Source organism: Anopheles ziemanni, chromosome 2, assembly GCF_943734765.1.
Source record: "Anopheles ziemanni chromosome 2, idAnoZiCoDA_A2_x.2, whole genome shotgun sequence".
NCBI lineage: Eukaryota > Metazoa > Arthropoda > Insecta > Diptera > Culicidae > Anopheles > Anopheles ziemanni.
In genome coordinates this window covers 71278963-71295960 of record NC_080705.1, presented here as the reverse complement: position 1 = coordinate 71295960, position 16998 = coordinate 71278963, and the positions used below count along the sequence as shown (strand labels likewise).

General features: G+C 50.7%; 1 protein-coding gene across 2 annotated transcripts in view; it reads left to right on the top strand.

Moving 5' to 3' along the window:
- LOC131282116 (terminal nucleotidyltransferase 5C) overlaps positions 1–15687 on the top strand; it is a 48159-nt gene extending 32472 nt beyond the window's left edge. The window contains exons 2-3 of one of the 2 annotated variants that reach the window (XM_058311514.1): positions 13170–13436; positions 13527–15687. In XM_058311514.1, the coding sequence (XP_058167497.1) occupies positions 13170–13436; positions 13527–15098 (1839 nt within the window). In that variant the 3' untranslated portion in view covers positions 15099–15687. Of the gene's footprint in view, positions 1–13169 lie in introns of both variants that reach the window. The other variant, XM_058311513.1, reaches the window with a different exon arrangement.
- The last annotated feature ends 1311 nt before the right edge of the window (positions 15688–16998 follow it).

Below are 16998 nucleotides of genomic sequence, written 5' to 3'. Positions count from 1 at the left end.
TCCATTATCAGCGAGCTGCCGACAGAATTAACTCACTATGCAACCCGTTCACGGTTGTTTTGTAAATGTTCCGCAAAATGCAACAACCGAGTCGCACGCGCTGCCGATGCGTAAAACATAAACCATTCCGAATGCAAAGTGAGGCTTTCAAGCCAATTGGTAATTTGATTTTCCCCCATCCCATCGGAGGACATTCCGTGAAGGATGCGTGTCACAACGAAACACACACCAAAAAAAGCCACCACCTCCACCAGGTCATCCGTGAGGGTGATGGGTTAGAAAGTTTCGTACGCTGTGTGCGTGGCTGAACACTTCCAGTGCCAAGCGATTACGCTGTAATAAGCATTTGCAATTAGTTTCGCTTTTGATTTTCCGTTTTTTCCGCCATCGCTTTGCGCATTCATTTTGTATTTTTTCCTTTCCACTTTAATGTTTTCTCTTTCCCTCGCGGTAATTCACGTCAAGTTTGCACAATATGTGTGTTTGTCGATAGATTGTTTTGTGTGATGGTGTGCTTGTATGTATGCGCTGTAATGACCGTTAGATGTTATTGTTTGGCGCGCTACTAGCGTACCGTTCTTGTTGTTGTGGGTTATTGCTGGTTTTGCGGGGGGAGGGATGATGTTTTCACCCGCGGTGGAGCCACCAATGTTTGGCTGTCCATACACTTCCACGTGCATCGCTTCTAGTTCTTGCCCCCCAAAACTCTCCCTCCCTTCCGCAACGTCGCGCTGAATGTTTGTTTGTTTATTTTTTCCTCCGCTAATGTTTTACTTTTAACGCTCACGTTTTTGCTCATTCGCGCGAGTTTTGCATCGCAGGATTAGCATCGCCGGCGGAGGATCAGATAAACAGTCCGCACAGGTTTTATGCATGATAATGGAGGGGAGTTTGAGAAGGTGCCCTCGACGCCATTTGACGCACGATTCGGGGAGTTACAGGTCAGGGTGCGCAAAGGGCAGTTGGACCAGTGGGAGGGCCCAATTATCCACCCAGTTTGCAGTGACAGGTGATCATACACAAGCCTCGTCTCCGTGGCTTATCTTCCATCCCTTCGAATGTCCATGTCATACTTTGCAAGTGGAACCGGGGAAAAATAACTTTTATCGAACTTTCGTGGACGGAAATGGAATCAGCTTTCCGAAGCGGATCGAAAACTTCGAATCGAAAACTGACCGTTACGGAATGCGTTTACCTTCGCGAGCGAACAGATTGTTGGGTGATCGAAGCAAAACATAAACCACCAACCAACCAACTAAACAGCAACAGCGTTTCTCAACAACGCCTCAGTCAATCTCCTTCGCCACGGCCATATTGCCACGATGGAAAGTCGAGGGAGGGGGAGTTTTGTGCGGTGAAGCGTCATTTCGTCAAACAACTTCGACCGAAACAGCCACTTAGAGCTTCTATACCACAACGTACCGAGGGAGCTTTGGAAACGCCAAACGTACGCTCGAGAGTTGAATCAATAATTAGCTAATTGGATAATAATTGAGCGAGATCCGAAGGATGTTGGAACGGGCGGCGGGGTGTGGGGGGGGGGGGGGGGGAGGTCGTTCAACAACTGTTCAACCGCGTGGGCGTGTGTGTGTGTGTACCATGTGTACACAGAGTCACAGTGACGACTCAAAAGTTCGGTACCTGCAACTCCGCACTGTCGAAACCAATTACCTTCGCCTTCTGGAGTTTGTCTTCAGCCCTCGGGAATCGGGAGTTACCTGCTGAAATGGATGGAAAGCTACCTTGGGGAAGCTTATCAGATGCATCAGATGTTGCAGCAGCTATACATATGCACGGTGATTGACGTCTAGGTCGCACCAACAACAACGCCGCCGCTCCGAGTTCCATTCACGAAACGATCATTTATTTCCATCAGAAGAGATCAGCATCGGACGCGCCTTATTAAACGATTGATTGGGTTTTCCCGCACGCCCGGAGCCATGTGACCGTGGGCACTGAGGCCATTCAGCGAGCTCCACTACTTTGACATTGAATCGAACCACCATATACACCATCGTACTGCAGCGCTCCGTAGTTTCGCAGCAGCATCCTGCATCCATCCCGGAACTGCGCCTCGGTATGGCAGGACCGGTTAGTGTTACTGGCAGCATAACCGGACAAGAACGCAGTTCTCTTGCGTGCGGTTTTTATTGGTTCGCTGGCGATGGCATCATGGCAAACGGTGGAGAAGGGAGTTATTATGACTATTCTAAATGTTAACAGTTTTGCCGGTTTTCCAATCTGCATGCAAGCTCCGGTTCGTTCATTTGTTCGTTCGTTCTGCTGAGCGGATATCGGGCCGAGGATCAAGTTCACCAGGAACCGGGAAGCAAAATGCAATGGAACAATCATTCTGCAATCTACACTTTATTTGTGTTTTTTTTCTGTTTCACATGTTTTATCCTCTCACAACCGACGAGGGCTTACCTTTTGCAACAAATCTAAACTCGTTTTCCGAGCATGGACCATGGCTGTGGCCTTATTACTATTTCACAGCCGTGCGTAATTTGGTCTCATTATCGGATTAGCAACTTCCACCGGTTCCGTTGTAATCCACTGTGTAACAAATGCACCTATGTGTGGTTGTACATTACAAAAAATCTCCAACCTTTTGCGAATGAATTAACTCGAACTAACAACGTTAGTTATTAGGCCAACAAACCTAGGTTCCTAAAGGTTCCGTGGTCCAGCCCCTCGGTCTCGCTGGATATCGTGATGAACTCGCACTAGTTTACGTCGGATATGGTGCGTAGCGATACTGATTGAAGAGCCTGGCACAAAGCGATATCAGAGAAAATGGGGCAATTATTTTGGTTGAATATAAAAACTATGGTCCGTCAGCTTTCCCATATATATTCTTGATGATGAAGCTGTACATCACACTGTTTGTTTACCGTTAAGGCTGGGATTTTTCAGTGGCTTTGAGTAAGGTCTTTTACAGCAATTGATTTTCATGTGCAATCGGAAATTACCATCCTTTCCTTACCGGGCCCTGTTCTATGCTAAAATCCCACCAATGACGTCAAGGAGAGAACTTTGCCAACCACTGACAAAACAAACGCGCGGTGCATTGGCTTGCGCTAAACTATTTCCTGCTGCATGGTCACGCTTCTGGCCCCGTTTTGGACATTGGTTGGGTTTCAGTTCACGTGTTCTGGCACCGTTGGTGACAGTTTGTTGAAGATGTGTGCTGTGTGTGTGTGTGTGTGTGTGCGCCTCTGTACTTTCACCAGAACGACGCGCTTGCCAGGCGGGAACGTGAGTGGCCGGAAGAAGCGGTATGGAAGCGCATTTGCTTATGCCCGGCGTTGTCAATATTGATTTGCAAGGGGGAGGCGGGCATACCTGTTCGGCCGATACCAGAAGTGTCCGGTTGTGGCGATCCGTGCGTCCACGCAATTAGCGCATGCACTAGAACCTCGCGACGACAGAGGAAGTGATAATTTAATGGGAATTTTGCACCAACCCACTGCATCCACCATCCGGAATCACACTAGCACCCAGCAGTGACCTTCATCGGGTGACTCATGTAATTAAACTAACCGGCCGTGATTGAGCAGCGTGTGTGATTTTTCCGTATCAACCCTGGCGAGTGTGCGCTTTACTTCGGTCCGGTCAGAGAAACCATTTAGTGATTAGTCAGTATATTCAGAGTACCCCAAATTTATTTACAAACATGCCCATTTGGAGACGTCAAAATCCGTTTCTTCCTTCACCAAACCCCAACATCTGGCTGAAGTGCGTGCCATCTATAAATGTTTGATTCACCCCGTTCGAGAAGAAACAGAACCTTATCCTAATCTTGACGGAAATTCCCATCGATTTCCTGTCGAACTGGCCGCCCTCGCATGATGCTGATAAATATGTTTTTTTGGGCAGGTGATAAATGGCTCCGATACCCGGTATTGATTAACACCGGGCGAACATGACGTCCCATGTCGGTGTCCCGGTTCGGGTTGTGTTTTTACCTTTCTCATAATGGGGTATTTTTTTATTAAGATTACTTCTGTAAGATTGTCCCCTTCCCCCCTCGCCGTGCGGTGGAGGTATAATTATCGCCAACTAGCCTCTCATTACCTCGACATTATTAAATACGCTGTACACCCCTATGGGGCTGCGCTGTTGACAAATGGCAATCGGCAAACGATGACACCATCCAATGGAAGCTTTAACCAGCGGAGAGTAACTTAAAATAATTACAACGTGTTATCGCGACGTGGCGGGTAATGGAAGCTGAACAGACGGAACTGATTGCATTCTTGGCCGGGGAAGTAAGTGCAACTACCGCTTCGTACACCATTTCACTTTGGAAGGACTGTTTTTGCGCGATTGGCCTCCAACAGGATCCCTTATCAATCTGCCAACCTGCTGTCCACCGCGGCCGCGGGCATGTGCATGTTAGATAAACGACATTTCTTGTCCCGTGTCGTACAGTATCGCGAACTAAAAAACCGAAAAAATCAAAAACAGACCTGCGAAATATCATCGCAATCGCCCGCTCAGTGTACGGACAGCATGTTCCTTGGCCGATACCAAAAAGCCACCCCGATACCGTCCCGTGTGTTGTGTTGTGCTGTCTTGGTTCGACATCGTCATCGACTTTTTTTGGTTTGGATAGTCTGTCATCGGTGTGACAACATGATTGGAAGCCTAGGACCCGGGTGAAGAGGAACCTACAAGAAGAGGTTTGAACAGATGTAACGCGACCACTTTCCGATAGCAGATCTTGATGGTAATCACCTCAATCACACTATCGATCTTCAGTATGAAAAGGTTCAAGGTTACATTGTTTTGCTAAACTCGTTTCACTCTTTATGGCAGCATATTATGAAATTATGGATTTGATTGGAACTGGCTTGGTTTGTTATAGGTACTCGAGTGAAACGACACGGAGAGGTCTCCTTTTATATGCAATATGAATATCTTATGAGACATTCAAGAATCCCTGCCTGGGTCAATTATAGTACCACTTTGCGGAACTGAGAACTGAATTTCGACATCAGACCTACACCTCATTATCTCCACGACTCAATCTCAAACCTCTCCCTCCACTAAATCTCATCACTGGCAACACTTTCGTTGACCCATTAGGAGCGCACTTACGGTGTACAGCAATGGGTGTATGAGAAAAGCCCCTGGGGGAGAAACCAAGCAGAACCGCATTCCCAACGCGTGTACGCGGGGCTGGTGGTTCCCGAGACCCAAAGACCTTGAATGTTTGTGTGGCGTGGCCCGGTGATCTTGTTTTCCCTTGTGATTCCGTTCTGCACCACTGCAGCCGCACTGGCGTACCACCGCCGCCGGGAGGAAACGGAGAAGACATCAAGGCTGCCCGGCTTACGTTGTCAGGTCCGCCGGTCCGTGGATATGAGACGCTGGACAACTCCCCAGGCCCCTTCCCGGCTCCTCAACCGTCTAGCCAGGCGTGGCGGGCGGTGGGTTAATTTCGTTACTTCTCTGTTCCGTCCACTACACTCACACACACACTTATACACATACAACATCTCCCCATTCGCTTTTGGCCACACTTTCCATGGGAAGGCTTCTGTGCTTTCTGCGTCGGGGTGGCGGCGCCTTTTACGTCGCCTGAGGAACGCCGTACGTGTGAGCTTCCGACGAGCTCTGGCGTGACTTGCCCTTAAAGGCCGCTGGCCCTCTAGCGGCTACTGCACGAGATTTGCGCTCTCACTAATTAGGGCCTTTTTGTAGCAACGGCACGGAAATATCGAGGTCATACCGAGGAAGGCGCCCGTCGAATGATTCGTCGACGTCCATGGGCTGGGCTGTTTGGGATGTTGGGTTGCTACCGAAATCACACGAAAGACAAGCGGCTGGTACCATCTATAACGGCAGGCACGGAGTAATTCGATCTCCCTTTACCATGGATATGAGACCAGGGATTGATTACGCACGAGTGTGAGAAAGTGGTCTCGTTTACCGTAGGACTGTTGGAGACTTAAACTAGTCCCAGAATCTAAAGTTCCTACATTAGACTAGAATTTTGGAGTACAAGAAATATATGTTCCAGCGTCGTTCAAACACAAATACCTGCAATTCTGAGCCAAAGACAACATTTTGAAGTTGAGAGTAGCAAGGTATCCCAAAAGGAACTTCATAAGCTTAACACTTCACAGGTTCAGTTCAAATATTTCATATTTCCTACAATCTGAATAATAAAAAAACAGATAGTAGCGACAACACAGTGAGCACAAACGCGGGCACACAACAAACAAACAACACGGGCCCGGGCCTGCCCTTGGTCAACCTTGTCCGTCGATCATGGCGGGATTGATCGATCGCATTTACCTGCTACAATAATAATTGCATAATGTCCTCCAGCTTCCCCCCTCTATCACCGTCACCATTTCTGAGCTAACGCCACCGCAACTCGCGGAGATTGCGAATTCGACCCACCAGAGAGCCAGACTGGCTATTAATTTTCTTTCGCGCCCGTTGTCGAGTTCGAGCCGAGTCGAGGGTCCTAGTCCTGCTAGGCCTGCGCGCGAAAGCGATACGCTTCGATACGGCTCAAGGATCACACACACACACACACACACACACGTTGTAGGCCAGGTGTTCGGGCTTGCGCACTGGGACGAAATATAGGTTAGATTAGAACGCACCAACCCACACTCACACACACACACCTGCTTCGAAAAGAGGTCGGCCTTGGGGGCGGTTTTATTATATTTTTTATTATTAATTTTTCACCTGAATTCGTTCGACCCAGGTCGCCAGTCCGTGGACGCGCACGTGGTGGCATGTGGGCACGGCGTGAACATAACACTCCCCTCCCCCTTACCAACACCACCCGCTGAAACCAGAGTCCCTCTGGTGGGCTCCACTCAGGCAGGGCTTTTGCCAGCGGAACAGGTTTCCACCGTGCATTCGGTCGGAGGCTCCGGTCGCTCTGCACGTCACCCGAACCTTGACAACCTTCACGCGTTCGATTGGGTTTCTCCCACACCCACCCCGTGCTACTACTAGGTCACGCCAACATGGCGTCCAGCCGTGGCGTCTTTGGACGCACTCGCGTGCACAACCGGAAGCAACGCGGGGAAGGGAAGGGCTAAAAATAAACTGGCCACGGGACACGAAGCTACCCTATCCCGGGCCGACCCCTCGGCCAATTCCCGCCGGGGCGGGCGTTTTTGGGGGGCTCGATTCTAGTGCGGGATTATATAATCGAATCCGACTTAATAGCGCCAAACCCCCCCCATTGGTTACCGCACACACGAGCTGGGATCGATCGAACCGGATTCAATCACGACAACCCGAGAGGTTCAGAGGGCAGTTCTTTGGTCTGCGCGGTGCGGCGTTCATAACTGGTCCACCTCCCGGTGGCCTTTATTAGGGGGGGCTGGTATGGCGCGTAGGTCGTGGCTAATTACAGCACAGTCCGAGCTAGCCTTCAAATGGAATTACAAGACACGTCTCCGGCAGAAGGGTCGATTGTTTTTGTTGTGGATTTCAAACAAGCTCTACATGCCCCAACAACTATTGGGCTTCGTGGTACCAGGGTGACTGCAGACTTTAAATCTCGGAAGCTCGATGCCCCTGTTAGCATCTCTTCCTCGTTTGCGTATCGCTCTTAATCCATCTAACCTTCGCAACCGGATCTAGTTCTCGTTCGCCATCAACGGGCCCGACCTCCCCCGAGGTACCCGCGCACCCTTTTACCTGCCTCGGGGAAGTTCCTGCTTCATTCATCATCAGCGCGAGCGCTCTAAGCGTGCCACCGGTACTATGACACGCACGGCTCGACTTGACTCCACGCGGAGTTCCCATTTATTTGTTTGATGTCGTTTTTTTTTGTTTTGCCTTCCGGCGCGCTCCTGACATTGACCTAGTGTGTGCAAGATCTTGTCGCTGACGGACAGATGAGCCGCTCGCTTGGTTGAGGCAACGCAAGCCACCGCCAAAATTCAGCTCGGTCCTAATGGTTCGCGCCATCACGCAACAACAAAAAAAAACAGAAACACTCACCAAAACAACACTCGGTTGGTCACACCTTCAAGGTCTGCCAGTGCGAGCGCGCACTCATGCACGTCGCCGTGTGGCTGCGTTACACCATGGTGGTGGTGTGTGTGTGTCTGACATAAAAAGGATCAATAGACAACGGAACGGAAACGGTGTGAGGTGTCGTGCGTTGTTGATCTTGCCTTTGGGGCCCCTTGAGTGAATGGTGGTGATCAACGGTGGCCGATGTTTGAAGATCTGGCCGATCTGAATAGATGAGGCGATAGTGGTTCCCGCGAATGAATAACGTTCACCCTGAGACGCGATCACAAATTCATTCAATCTCGCGAGGGGGCCCCATTTGAAGCTGTCGCTTTAGAATCCTTGGAATATGAAAGGTATAGCCCTGTATTTTCGTGGAATCTGACGCAAACACCTGATGTGTGACGCCTTCAACTGAAATCTATAGTCTGTCGCACTAACTTTTGCGCTGTGGATTCGTTCTAAAGAGTCTTCTGGTTAACCTGGCGCTCCTTCTTGTGGCTCTGTTCAGCTTAAGCTGGAGCGTCCTGGAGGTCTGGCCGTTGCACCGTACACGCAATGCCGTCGAATATGGGTTGGAATCGAGCGAATTAAAATGCAAACGATATCACCGGTTGCACCGGGTCGAGGTGAATGAAGTGCGCACCCGCCCCCTTTTGCGGTACCGGAGAACCGGAGAAGCCGGGCTTCGACACCCGCGACCTAGGACTTGGGTTGGGCCTTAAGTATGCAGATGGTACGGTACGGACCGTAGCCACCGTCGACGCTACCATTCCAGTCAGGTCTGCTCGTTCGAGCAGGGCCTGAGGCGCTTTTGCATGAATTCCGATTGGAGTCGACCCTCAGGTTGTCGTTGAGGAGTGTGTTGAGGCTGGCATCGGGACCGGTGCAGTACTCTATAGTGCTGGTACTGCCAACCTTTTGCATTCGATATTATGTCAGCGCACTGTCAGCGATCGGGTGCACGGGTTTTTTGCTTCGAAGTTCGATGTGTGCGCTTGGTCATAGTCCGCTTGCGGTGCAGTATTACGTCCCTTGTGTTAGATTAATCGATTACGTTGTCTTTGGACTTGCTAGCAGGCTTGCAGAAAAGGTTGAGTACCTTAACGACACTCGTTTCTAACTCGCCATCGTGTGGTTATGTGCTTCAACTGAACCTGTTTCGCGTATGTGTTCGGTGCAGAAGCGACGAGGGAATTCCTTACAAGTTGCTCCACCACCACACCTTAGGCAGATCTACGGTGCGACGATCGACAAACAAATACTCCACCCTAGTGTTCCAATTTTAGACCTCGTCCCAATGCCTCTAGAACCAGCTCCAGACGTTGGTCTCCTACGTCACGCCACAACGCTCGAACAACGTCTGGGATCTTCGCCAATTCGTTAAAAAAAGGAAAAACAGGAAGGGCAAACAATCGGATCCGGTGTGTTTTGCACGACAGCAAGCAAAAACAAATGTCCAATTCGACGAAAAAGGACGCCAGCGGCTGATAAGAGCCCGATTAAAAACTGTGCAAATATTTGCCCTTCTGGAGTCTCGGCGTGTGTCCGTCCGAAAATTATTACCTTCAGTATTTTTTCTTGGAACTGCGGGCACCACCGCTCGGGATGATGTTGGTTGACATCCCCCTCGTGGTAACCCTTGTGCTGGTTAGAAGGCAATAACCGCGTCAAGATCATTTTGCGTGTGTGTACGTTGTTTTTCATCTCGCACCGAACGGTTCATTGAGGCTTGAGAATAAGGAGTTGAATTGGATGTCTGGCTCCAAACCGAGGTGTGATGTAAAATTTGCGTACGCGTTTCGTTTTTAGAACACTGGCGGCAAAACAAACATGAAACGGTGGTTAACATAGAAAGTCTCATTAGGACATCCACAAAATTCGTCATTTAATGTGCAATGAATTTTTTAAAAGAATTTCCAACTGTTCTTGAATAATGTCAAGAGAACAAAAACAAACGTATAGCAATGTGTTAAGGAGCTAATCAAAGAAACAAAACTGTCTAATTGATGAGTAATATGACGTCGGTAAACCGCCCAATCATGGTCCACTTCTTTTCGTTGCGAAACAAGTGGAAGTAGGTTGCTTCGAAATTAAAAATGACCAAGACGGGGTGCAAAACATGGGCCTTTCCTAGCTATTTTTTGCGGGAATGGGTTTTTTTGTAAATTGATTACCCATATGACCCGCGGTGTTGGTGTCGAATGGTAATCGCGTCTGTTTTAAGCCCCCGAAACGGCGTCGTCGTCTTGGGGTGAGGATGTCTGTTTTTGCAATTACAGTCTTAACCCCCCGCCCCCTCCCCCCGCAGATCCTATGTTTGACCCGGAATCTAGTGTCGGTAAGACGGCATCAAATCAAATCTCGCAAACAGTGGAGGTGAAACAAAAACCCAGGAAACAAAACTGGCAAATAAGCACCCCCACAAGGCGGGGTTGCAAATAACGAAGAGAGAGAGAGAGAGAGAGAGAGAGAGAGAGAGAGAAAAAAGGGTAAAAGGAACTTGGATAAACCTAAAAGAAAAAACCTACAACTATAAACCTAACAATGAAACAACGCGTATGCGATCACAACAATAACAGACAAAACCGGCAAGGGAGGGGGGGGGGGGAATGCGCCACGAGGTGCATCCACGTAGGGCAGCATGATGGAGATATGAGGGAGGGACAACACGGTAGAAAAACATGATCTGATGGCCACGGTGTGCTCACGAGACGCAATTATCGAGACGGGTGTGTTTTTGGGGGTGGTAGTACGGTGGAGGTGGAGGTGGTCTCGAAGAGTGGCGGAGTTGGCGGACACTGGCGGTGGAATGTAGAGGACACACACGCAGAAGAAACGGAAAGGATCGATGCAGGGAATGCGGGGCTAAGGGTTCATGCCGTGGTACGGGGCAAATGGTATGTTGTTTTGTTCTGCACCACCACACACACTGACGTTTGTCGTGCGTTTTAGGGGATTTTTGTCCCCTCCCCCCTCGCCGTCACACGAAAAGTCATACGAAAACCCAACGGGGACGGAGAGGGGCAACACGGTGCGAGACGAATACCGCGACGGCTAGTGTCGACGCGTCGACTTATGCGATCTGTGATCACTTGTGAGTTCCATCGGTGCGAGCTCGCAAGAAGCAAAAAGAACAACGCGAAACTTCAGTACGGAAAAAAAAATCGCCAACACAACCGTCCACACGAGCGCCCAAAGGTCGCGCACCGTATAGTAGTCAACCGGGTGGTAGTGTACAGAACGGGCACCCTCCCCGCAGCAGCGATACACACTACGCCACCGCGGGTCGCGAGTCGACTCTGTGCGATCCACAATATGTCTGCCGCTCGCGAGATATAGCGCTCGGCACAAATGTGACAGGCAAGTGCCGGCTGGTCCGCGATCTGTCGACTGTGTCGGCGCGATTCGACGCTGTTTACGTGGAGCTTGTGCGCGCGTGTGCGTGCGTGTGTGTGTGTGTGCGAGAGTGAATTGTATCCGTTCTCTGCACCGTGCTGTGGTCCCCGCGGGGTGTCTCCAACGAATAGTCGACATCGCGCCACGAGAGCTGCTTCAGTGTCGTGCTGAACGGCGCCGCGAGGAGAAGTGATCCGCGAGCTCTTAGTAGTCGAACGCTGTCGCGATCGGTCGCAGTCGCGAACGTCTTTAGTGTAGGTTCTTTTGTTTTTATTTGTCACGATTTTCCCTTTCGTTCGATAGAGACGACCCCCCCGATACTAGGTTCGAATTGTGCGAACACGCACCCCGCGTTTAAGCTGTCACGTGTGTGACTACTAACTACCACTACCGGGAACACTATAACCCAATTTAGTGACGTTAATCCGAGCTGGACTGTCGGAAAGCTAAGTGTGAACCTTTCGGAAGCGAGAAGCTGACTGTGAACTGCTGAAAAGTGTTTCGAAACAGTTAATCCAAAGTGAAACCAGTGAATCCATTGCACCCACTCGGTTGTGGTGCTAGTAGTGATATCGATCTCAAAAATACGGAAACATCCGCACACTCCAGCAGTATATCTGCACGTGTCTGCATCGATACCGATCGCCGTACCGGAAGTGCAGCTTGCACTTGCCGGTGAATAAAGATTGAAAAAAAACAACTCACTCACACACAGGTACTACACTTGCGATGAGCACGGTTTTAGATCAAACTAGGTTTGGGAAGCAGTGAAAATGGGGGAAAACGCGCTAAGAGGTGATGACAATTGTGCGACGTCGATTAGGCCCGCTAGAGGGGGGGCCTCTAAGCTGACTGGCGTAATTACGGCTGCGGCTTACATCGTGTGGTGCAACCCTTCAGCTGGACACGAGGTCGGAAGAGAGAGAGAGAGTGAGAGAGAGAGAGAAAGAGAGAGAGAGACTGGCGAAAAGGAAGTGAAATGGCGACGTATTAGTTTGAAGGCTAAAATTAGCGTAAGCGTGACGTAGATAAAAAGTGAATCGATAACAGTTGCGAGGGCGTCCGTGGATGGACCAGTGCCGACCGACCCGGTGGTGCTGGTGGTGTTGGTGGTGTTGGTGGTGGATAAGCAATTGAATTAGGCTCTGCGAGCCACACAGCCCGGTCGGTGTGAGCCTGCTCGTTTTTCGCTTTTCAATGTTTAAGTACCTTTTTTTCCGTACCGTCGGTGTGTAACCTTTGCATTACGCCAGCGTGGCACTGAGGCGGGTAACAGGCAGGCTGACACTTTTGCACTGCTTAGTATATATGACCAGTGTATGCGGGATTTTGCAACGTGCTGCATCTGAAAAGATGCTTACCTTCGAACGGCGATTGATATAGAACGCTGTACACCGATTGTCGCCAAATCTGTGGTATAGTTTTCTTAGTAGATCGTGTGTACTATTCTGACTCAAGGGTCTTACATCTTGAACGTTTTTGAACGCGGGGCTTATTGAGACGATTGCTTCGCTTACGTGATCATCTTAGTGATGAATGTATTCTTTCGAAGAACATAGTTTTCAATAACTATGTATATTTATTTCAAAGGCACGTTTTCGATCGTATGATTAACTGTGGGGTCCACAATTCTGGAAGATGTTGTGCGTCATAGCAGTGTTATAGTAAATTCGGGGATTTTCGATGTTCATTACAAACCTCAGACCAATCGTCACAGCACAGTTGTTAATCGAATCTTTCGACCTTTCTTTTAATCCCTTTCCCAACAGTGCGGAACTTTAAAAGTTCCCGACTCTTACTCCCACCGGATCATGGACAGCTATCATGTACAGAGCCAGCAGCAGCATAGCTATGGCAACGGAAACAACGGCCCGACCACGACGATCTACACCAGTGCCCATGGCTACCCGACCGCCACCTTCAACTACGCCACGATGAGCTACGCGCACTCGGAGGGTGGCTCCGTGTCGCCACCGCCGTCCCCGCGCTCCAACAGCTCCGTCTCGTCGGCCTACTCGTCCTCGTCCTCGACGACCGCCTCCCTGGCCGCCTCGTCCGGCTCATCCTCGTCCTCGTCCTCGTCGGCCTCGTCCTCGTCGTCGTGCATTTCGTCGGCCGGCTCGGAGAACGGCGCGTCGTACGAGAACCTGGATATCGCCGCCCAGCGCCTGGCGGTGCTGTCGTTCGAGCAGGTGATGAAGCTGAACGACGTCATGAACGAGCCGGTGTCGATACACGGCCGCGGCAACTTCCCGACGCTCGAGGTGAAGCTGAAGGATCTGGTGAACATCGTGCGCGAGAAGCTGGAAACCGAGGTGGCCGCCGGTGGCGCCGGGATGACGGTGAAGGACATCCGCCTGAACGGTGGCGCTGCTAGTCATGTGTTGGCGTCCGAGGCGCAGCCATACAACGATCTCGATCTGATCTTCGCCGTCGACTTCAGCACCAGCCGGAGCTACGATCGCGTCAAGTCGGCCGTCCTGTCCTCGCTGCTCGACCTGATGCCGGAGGGTGTGGTCAAGCGCAAGATCACGCAGTGCTCGCTGAAGGAGGCGTACGTCGGCAAGATGGTGAAGGTGAACAGCGACGGTGATCGCTGGAGTCTCATCTCGCTTGGCAACTCGCCGGGCCACAAGAACGTCGAGCTGAAGTTCGTCGACACGATGCGCCGCCAGTTCGAGTTCAGCGTCGATTCGTTCCAGATCGTGCTCGACTCGCTGCTGCTGTTCTACGACTGCGCCGAGATGCCGATGATCACCGAGAACTTCTACCCGACCGTGGTCGGCGAGTCGGTGTACGGCGACTTCCAGGAGGCGCTGTACCATCTGCAGAAGAAGCTGATCTCCACCCGGCAACCGGAGGAGATCCGGGGCGGCGGCCTGCTGAAGTACTGCAATCTGCTCGTGCGAAACTACATCCCGGTCGACACGCAGCGCATCAAGACCCTCGAGCGGTACATGTGCTCCCGGTTCTTCATCGACTTCCCCGACATCGTGCAGCAGCGCAGCAAGCTGGAGTCCTACCTGAAGAACCACTTCTTCGACGAGGGCGAGGAGCATCTCCAGTACCAGTACCTGATGCATTTATTCGACGTCGTCGAGCAGTCGACCGTGTGCCTGATGGGCCACGAGCGTCGCCAGACGCTCATGCTGATCGAGTCCCTTGCCATGGAGATCCTATACCGCGACCAGCAACAGCAACAGCAACAGCAGCAGCAGCAGCAACAGCAACACACGACCGGTCTCATCACTACGGCCCAGGTGGCCAACGGCAGTGCTACACCGACGGGGACCACGACACTGCAGCTGCAGACACAAATGTCCCATCTCTCGCTGTCCCCCCAGCAGCTCTCCCCCCAGTCGCCCTCGATGCTGGCCCATCACCACCAACATCCGCAGGCGCACTCGCCCAACACACACCACCACAACACCACTCACCATCAGTCGCAGCAGTCGCAGGCGTCGTCACAGTCACAGCAGTGTCAGCAGCAGCAGCAAGTACAATCGCAGGTGCAGCAGCAAACGCAACAGCAGCAGCAGCAGCAGCAGCAGCAATCCCAACAGCAGACGGCTACCATCACCCAAACGCAGGCCATCACCCTGACGCCGCAGCCGGGTCTGCTCTATGCCAACGGAATCTACTACGCCCCGATCATTCCCTACACCCAGTGCACCTGCAACAGCTGGATAGCGACGTGATTGGTGAGCACCCTGCCGGTGGGAGGCGCCGGTGGTACTAGTATCATCAGCATCGCAAGCCCCGACTCAACCCCGACCGGAGCCAACCCGAACTTTGCCGCCGACCCGTCGTCATCATCCCTGTCATCAACAACACCAACGCCACCGCCACCATCAACAACAACACCCTGCTGCAGCAACGCCGCAGTAGTGCAACAGTGTCCTTTCTTCTCCGTCACCAACACCACCACCACCACCACCACCACCACCACCAGTTCGACGTCATCGAGAGCCGGAGCGCCATCCGCAGTGTCTCCTGCTTCCGTCGAGTCGTTGGGAGTTGGAAAGTTCATACGACGATCTCATCCTCCCCCAGCAGCACCACCCTCTACAGCGTTACTACAGACGGTGGAACTTCTACAGGCGTCACCACCGGGCGGAGTTTCAACCGTGTGCGCCTACGCCCCGTCGGACTACTATTACTACTACACCTGTCCCGCTGAGGCTGAGTGCAACTTCGTTCCCTCGTCGATGCCGTCTTCCGAGCGATGATCGATAGCGTAAGTGTTATGCTGCGAATCAACACACATACACAAACACCCACACTAACATACGAACCGAGCCAACAACAAAAAAAAACACAAAACCCCTTGCGTTAGTATACAGCAAATATTTAGTACAAGCGTGTACTAAAACAAACAGAGAAAAAACCAACTCAACCAGTGCTCGTAGCGTTCTCGACTAATAAGGGTACAGTTAAATTGCGCGCACGAAACATAGCACAGCGGTGTGTAAACACGGTTTTAATATGCACGAAATGCGTGGCGCGTGCCAATGCATTGAGAACAGCTGATCGAGCTTCACTCGTTTAATGTTGTCGATCAAAAATCGATCAATGCATCCGCTAAAGGAAGGTATGTTTTACCGAAGAGAAACAAAAGAGACAAACAAGCATACAAACAAACAAACAAACAAACAAACAAACAAACAAACAAGATCAAGTGCAACGTCACTGTTATGCAAGCGAGAACAGGATGAGTACTAACAAGGATAAACAAAGCGTACTAACTACGAGTGCATACTAATAGCGTGGCGTTCACGATCGTAGACAGCGAACAAACTCAAGACTTGTTAAGAGAGTGGAACGGGAGAGCAAATAGGAAATTTTATTTTTCGTTGCGAAACGTGTCGAAATAAACATTTGTTGAAGTATTTGCCAAAGCGCAAGAGCATGTCTAGTATACCTTCCTGAGGTAAGAGAGTGTGCGGTGTGCAAAAACACAAACACGTCGCGTTATCACGGGAGGGGTTTTTAACCGTTCGCATTTTATTTGTAAGCACTTCAAAACGGCCCCCGTTTTGGGATTCACTCGTTTTCAAGATGTGTTGAAAGTGGAACACTTTTCCTTTTTAATTCAGACTTTCTGTTCGCTGACACGGCCTTCAAGGCCAATGTCATTTACCCATGTTTGTTGTATGTTCAATTTTCGAAACCGGATTTTCAGTTTTTGAAGATCGTTCATTTCTCTTTCGTCTTACTGCTAAACCGCTGTTCGCGGGGGCGCACGACGATCAGCTGTGATTTTTGCGACGGTGACGAAGAAAAACATGCGACAGACACATTGTCAGGCAATCAAACTCTTGGAACTTTGCATCCACTTAACGAAAACAAGCAATTTATCCCAGCAAAGGGGGGCGGCGATAAGGGAGGCACATGCTCGGGAACGTGTTCATTCGGTGTAATGGGGGAAAAAAAACGGGAAAACTAGTGGCGGTTGATTATTGGTTGTCTTTTTAAAACAAACAAACCCTCCCCCTCCAATCAACTTTTAGGCCATAGTTGTAGCAGTAGTTGACCCCTTCATGTCATGTGGAGTAAGACGGTTGGCGGCCAGAACGATCCTTAGATCCATGTGCCATT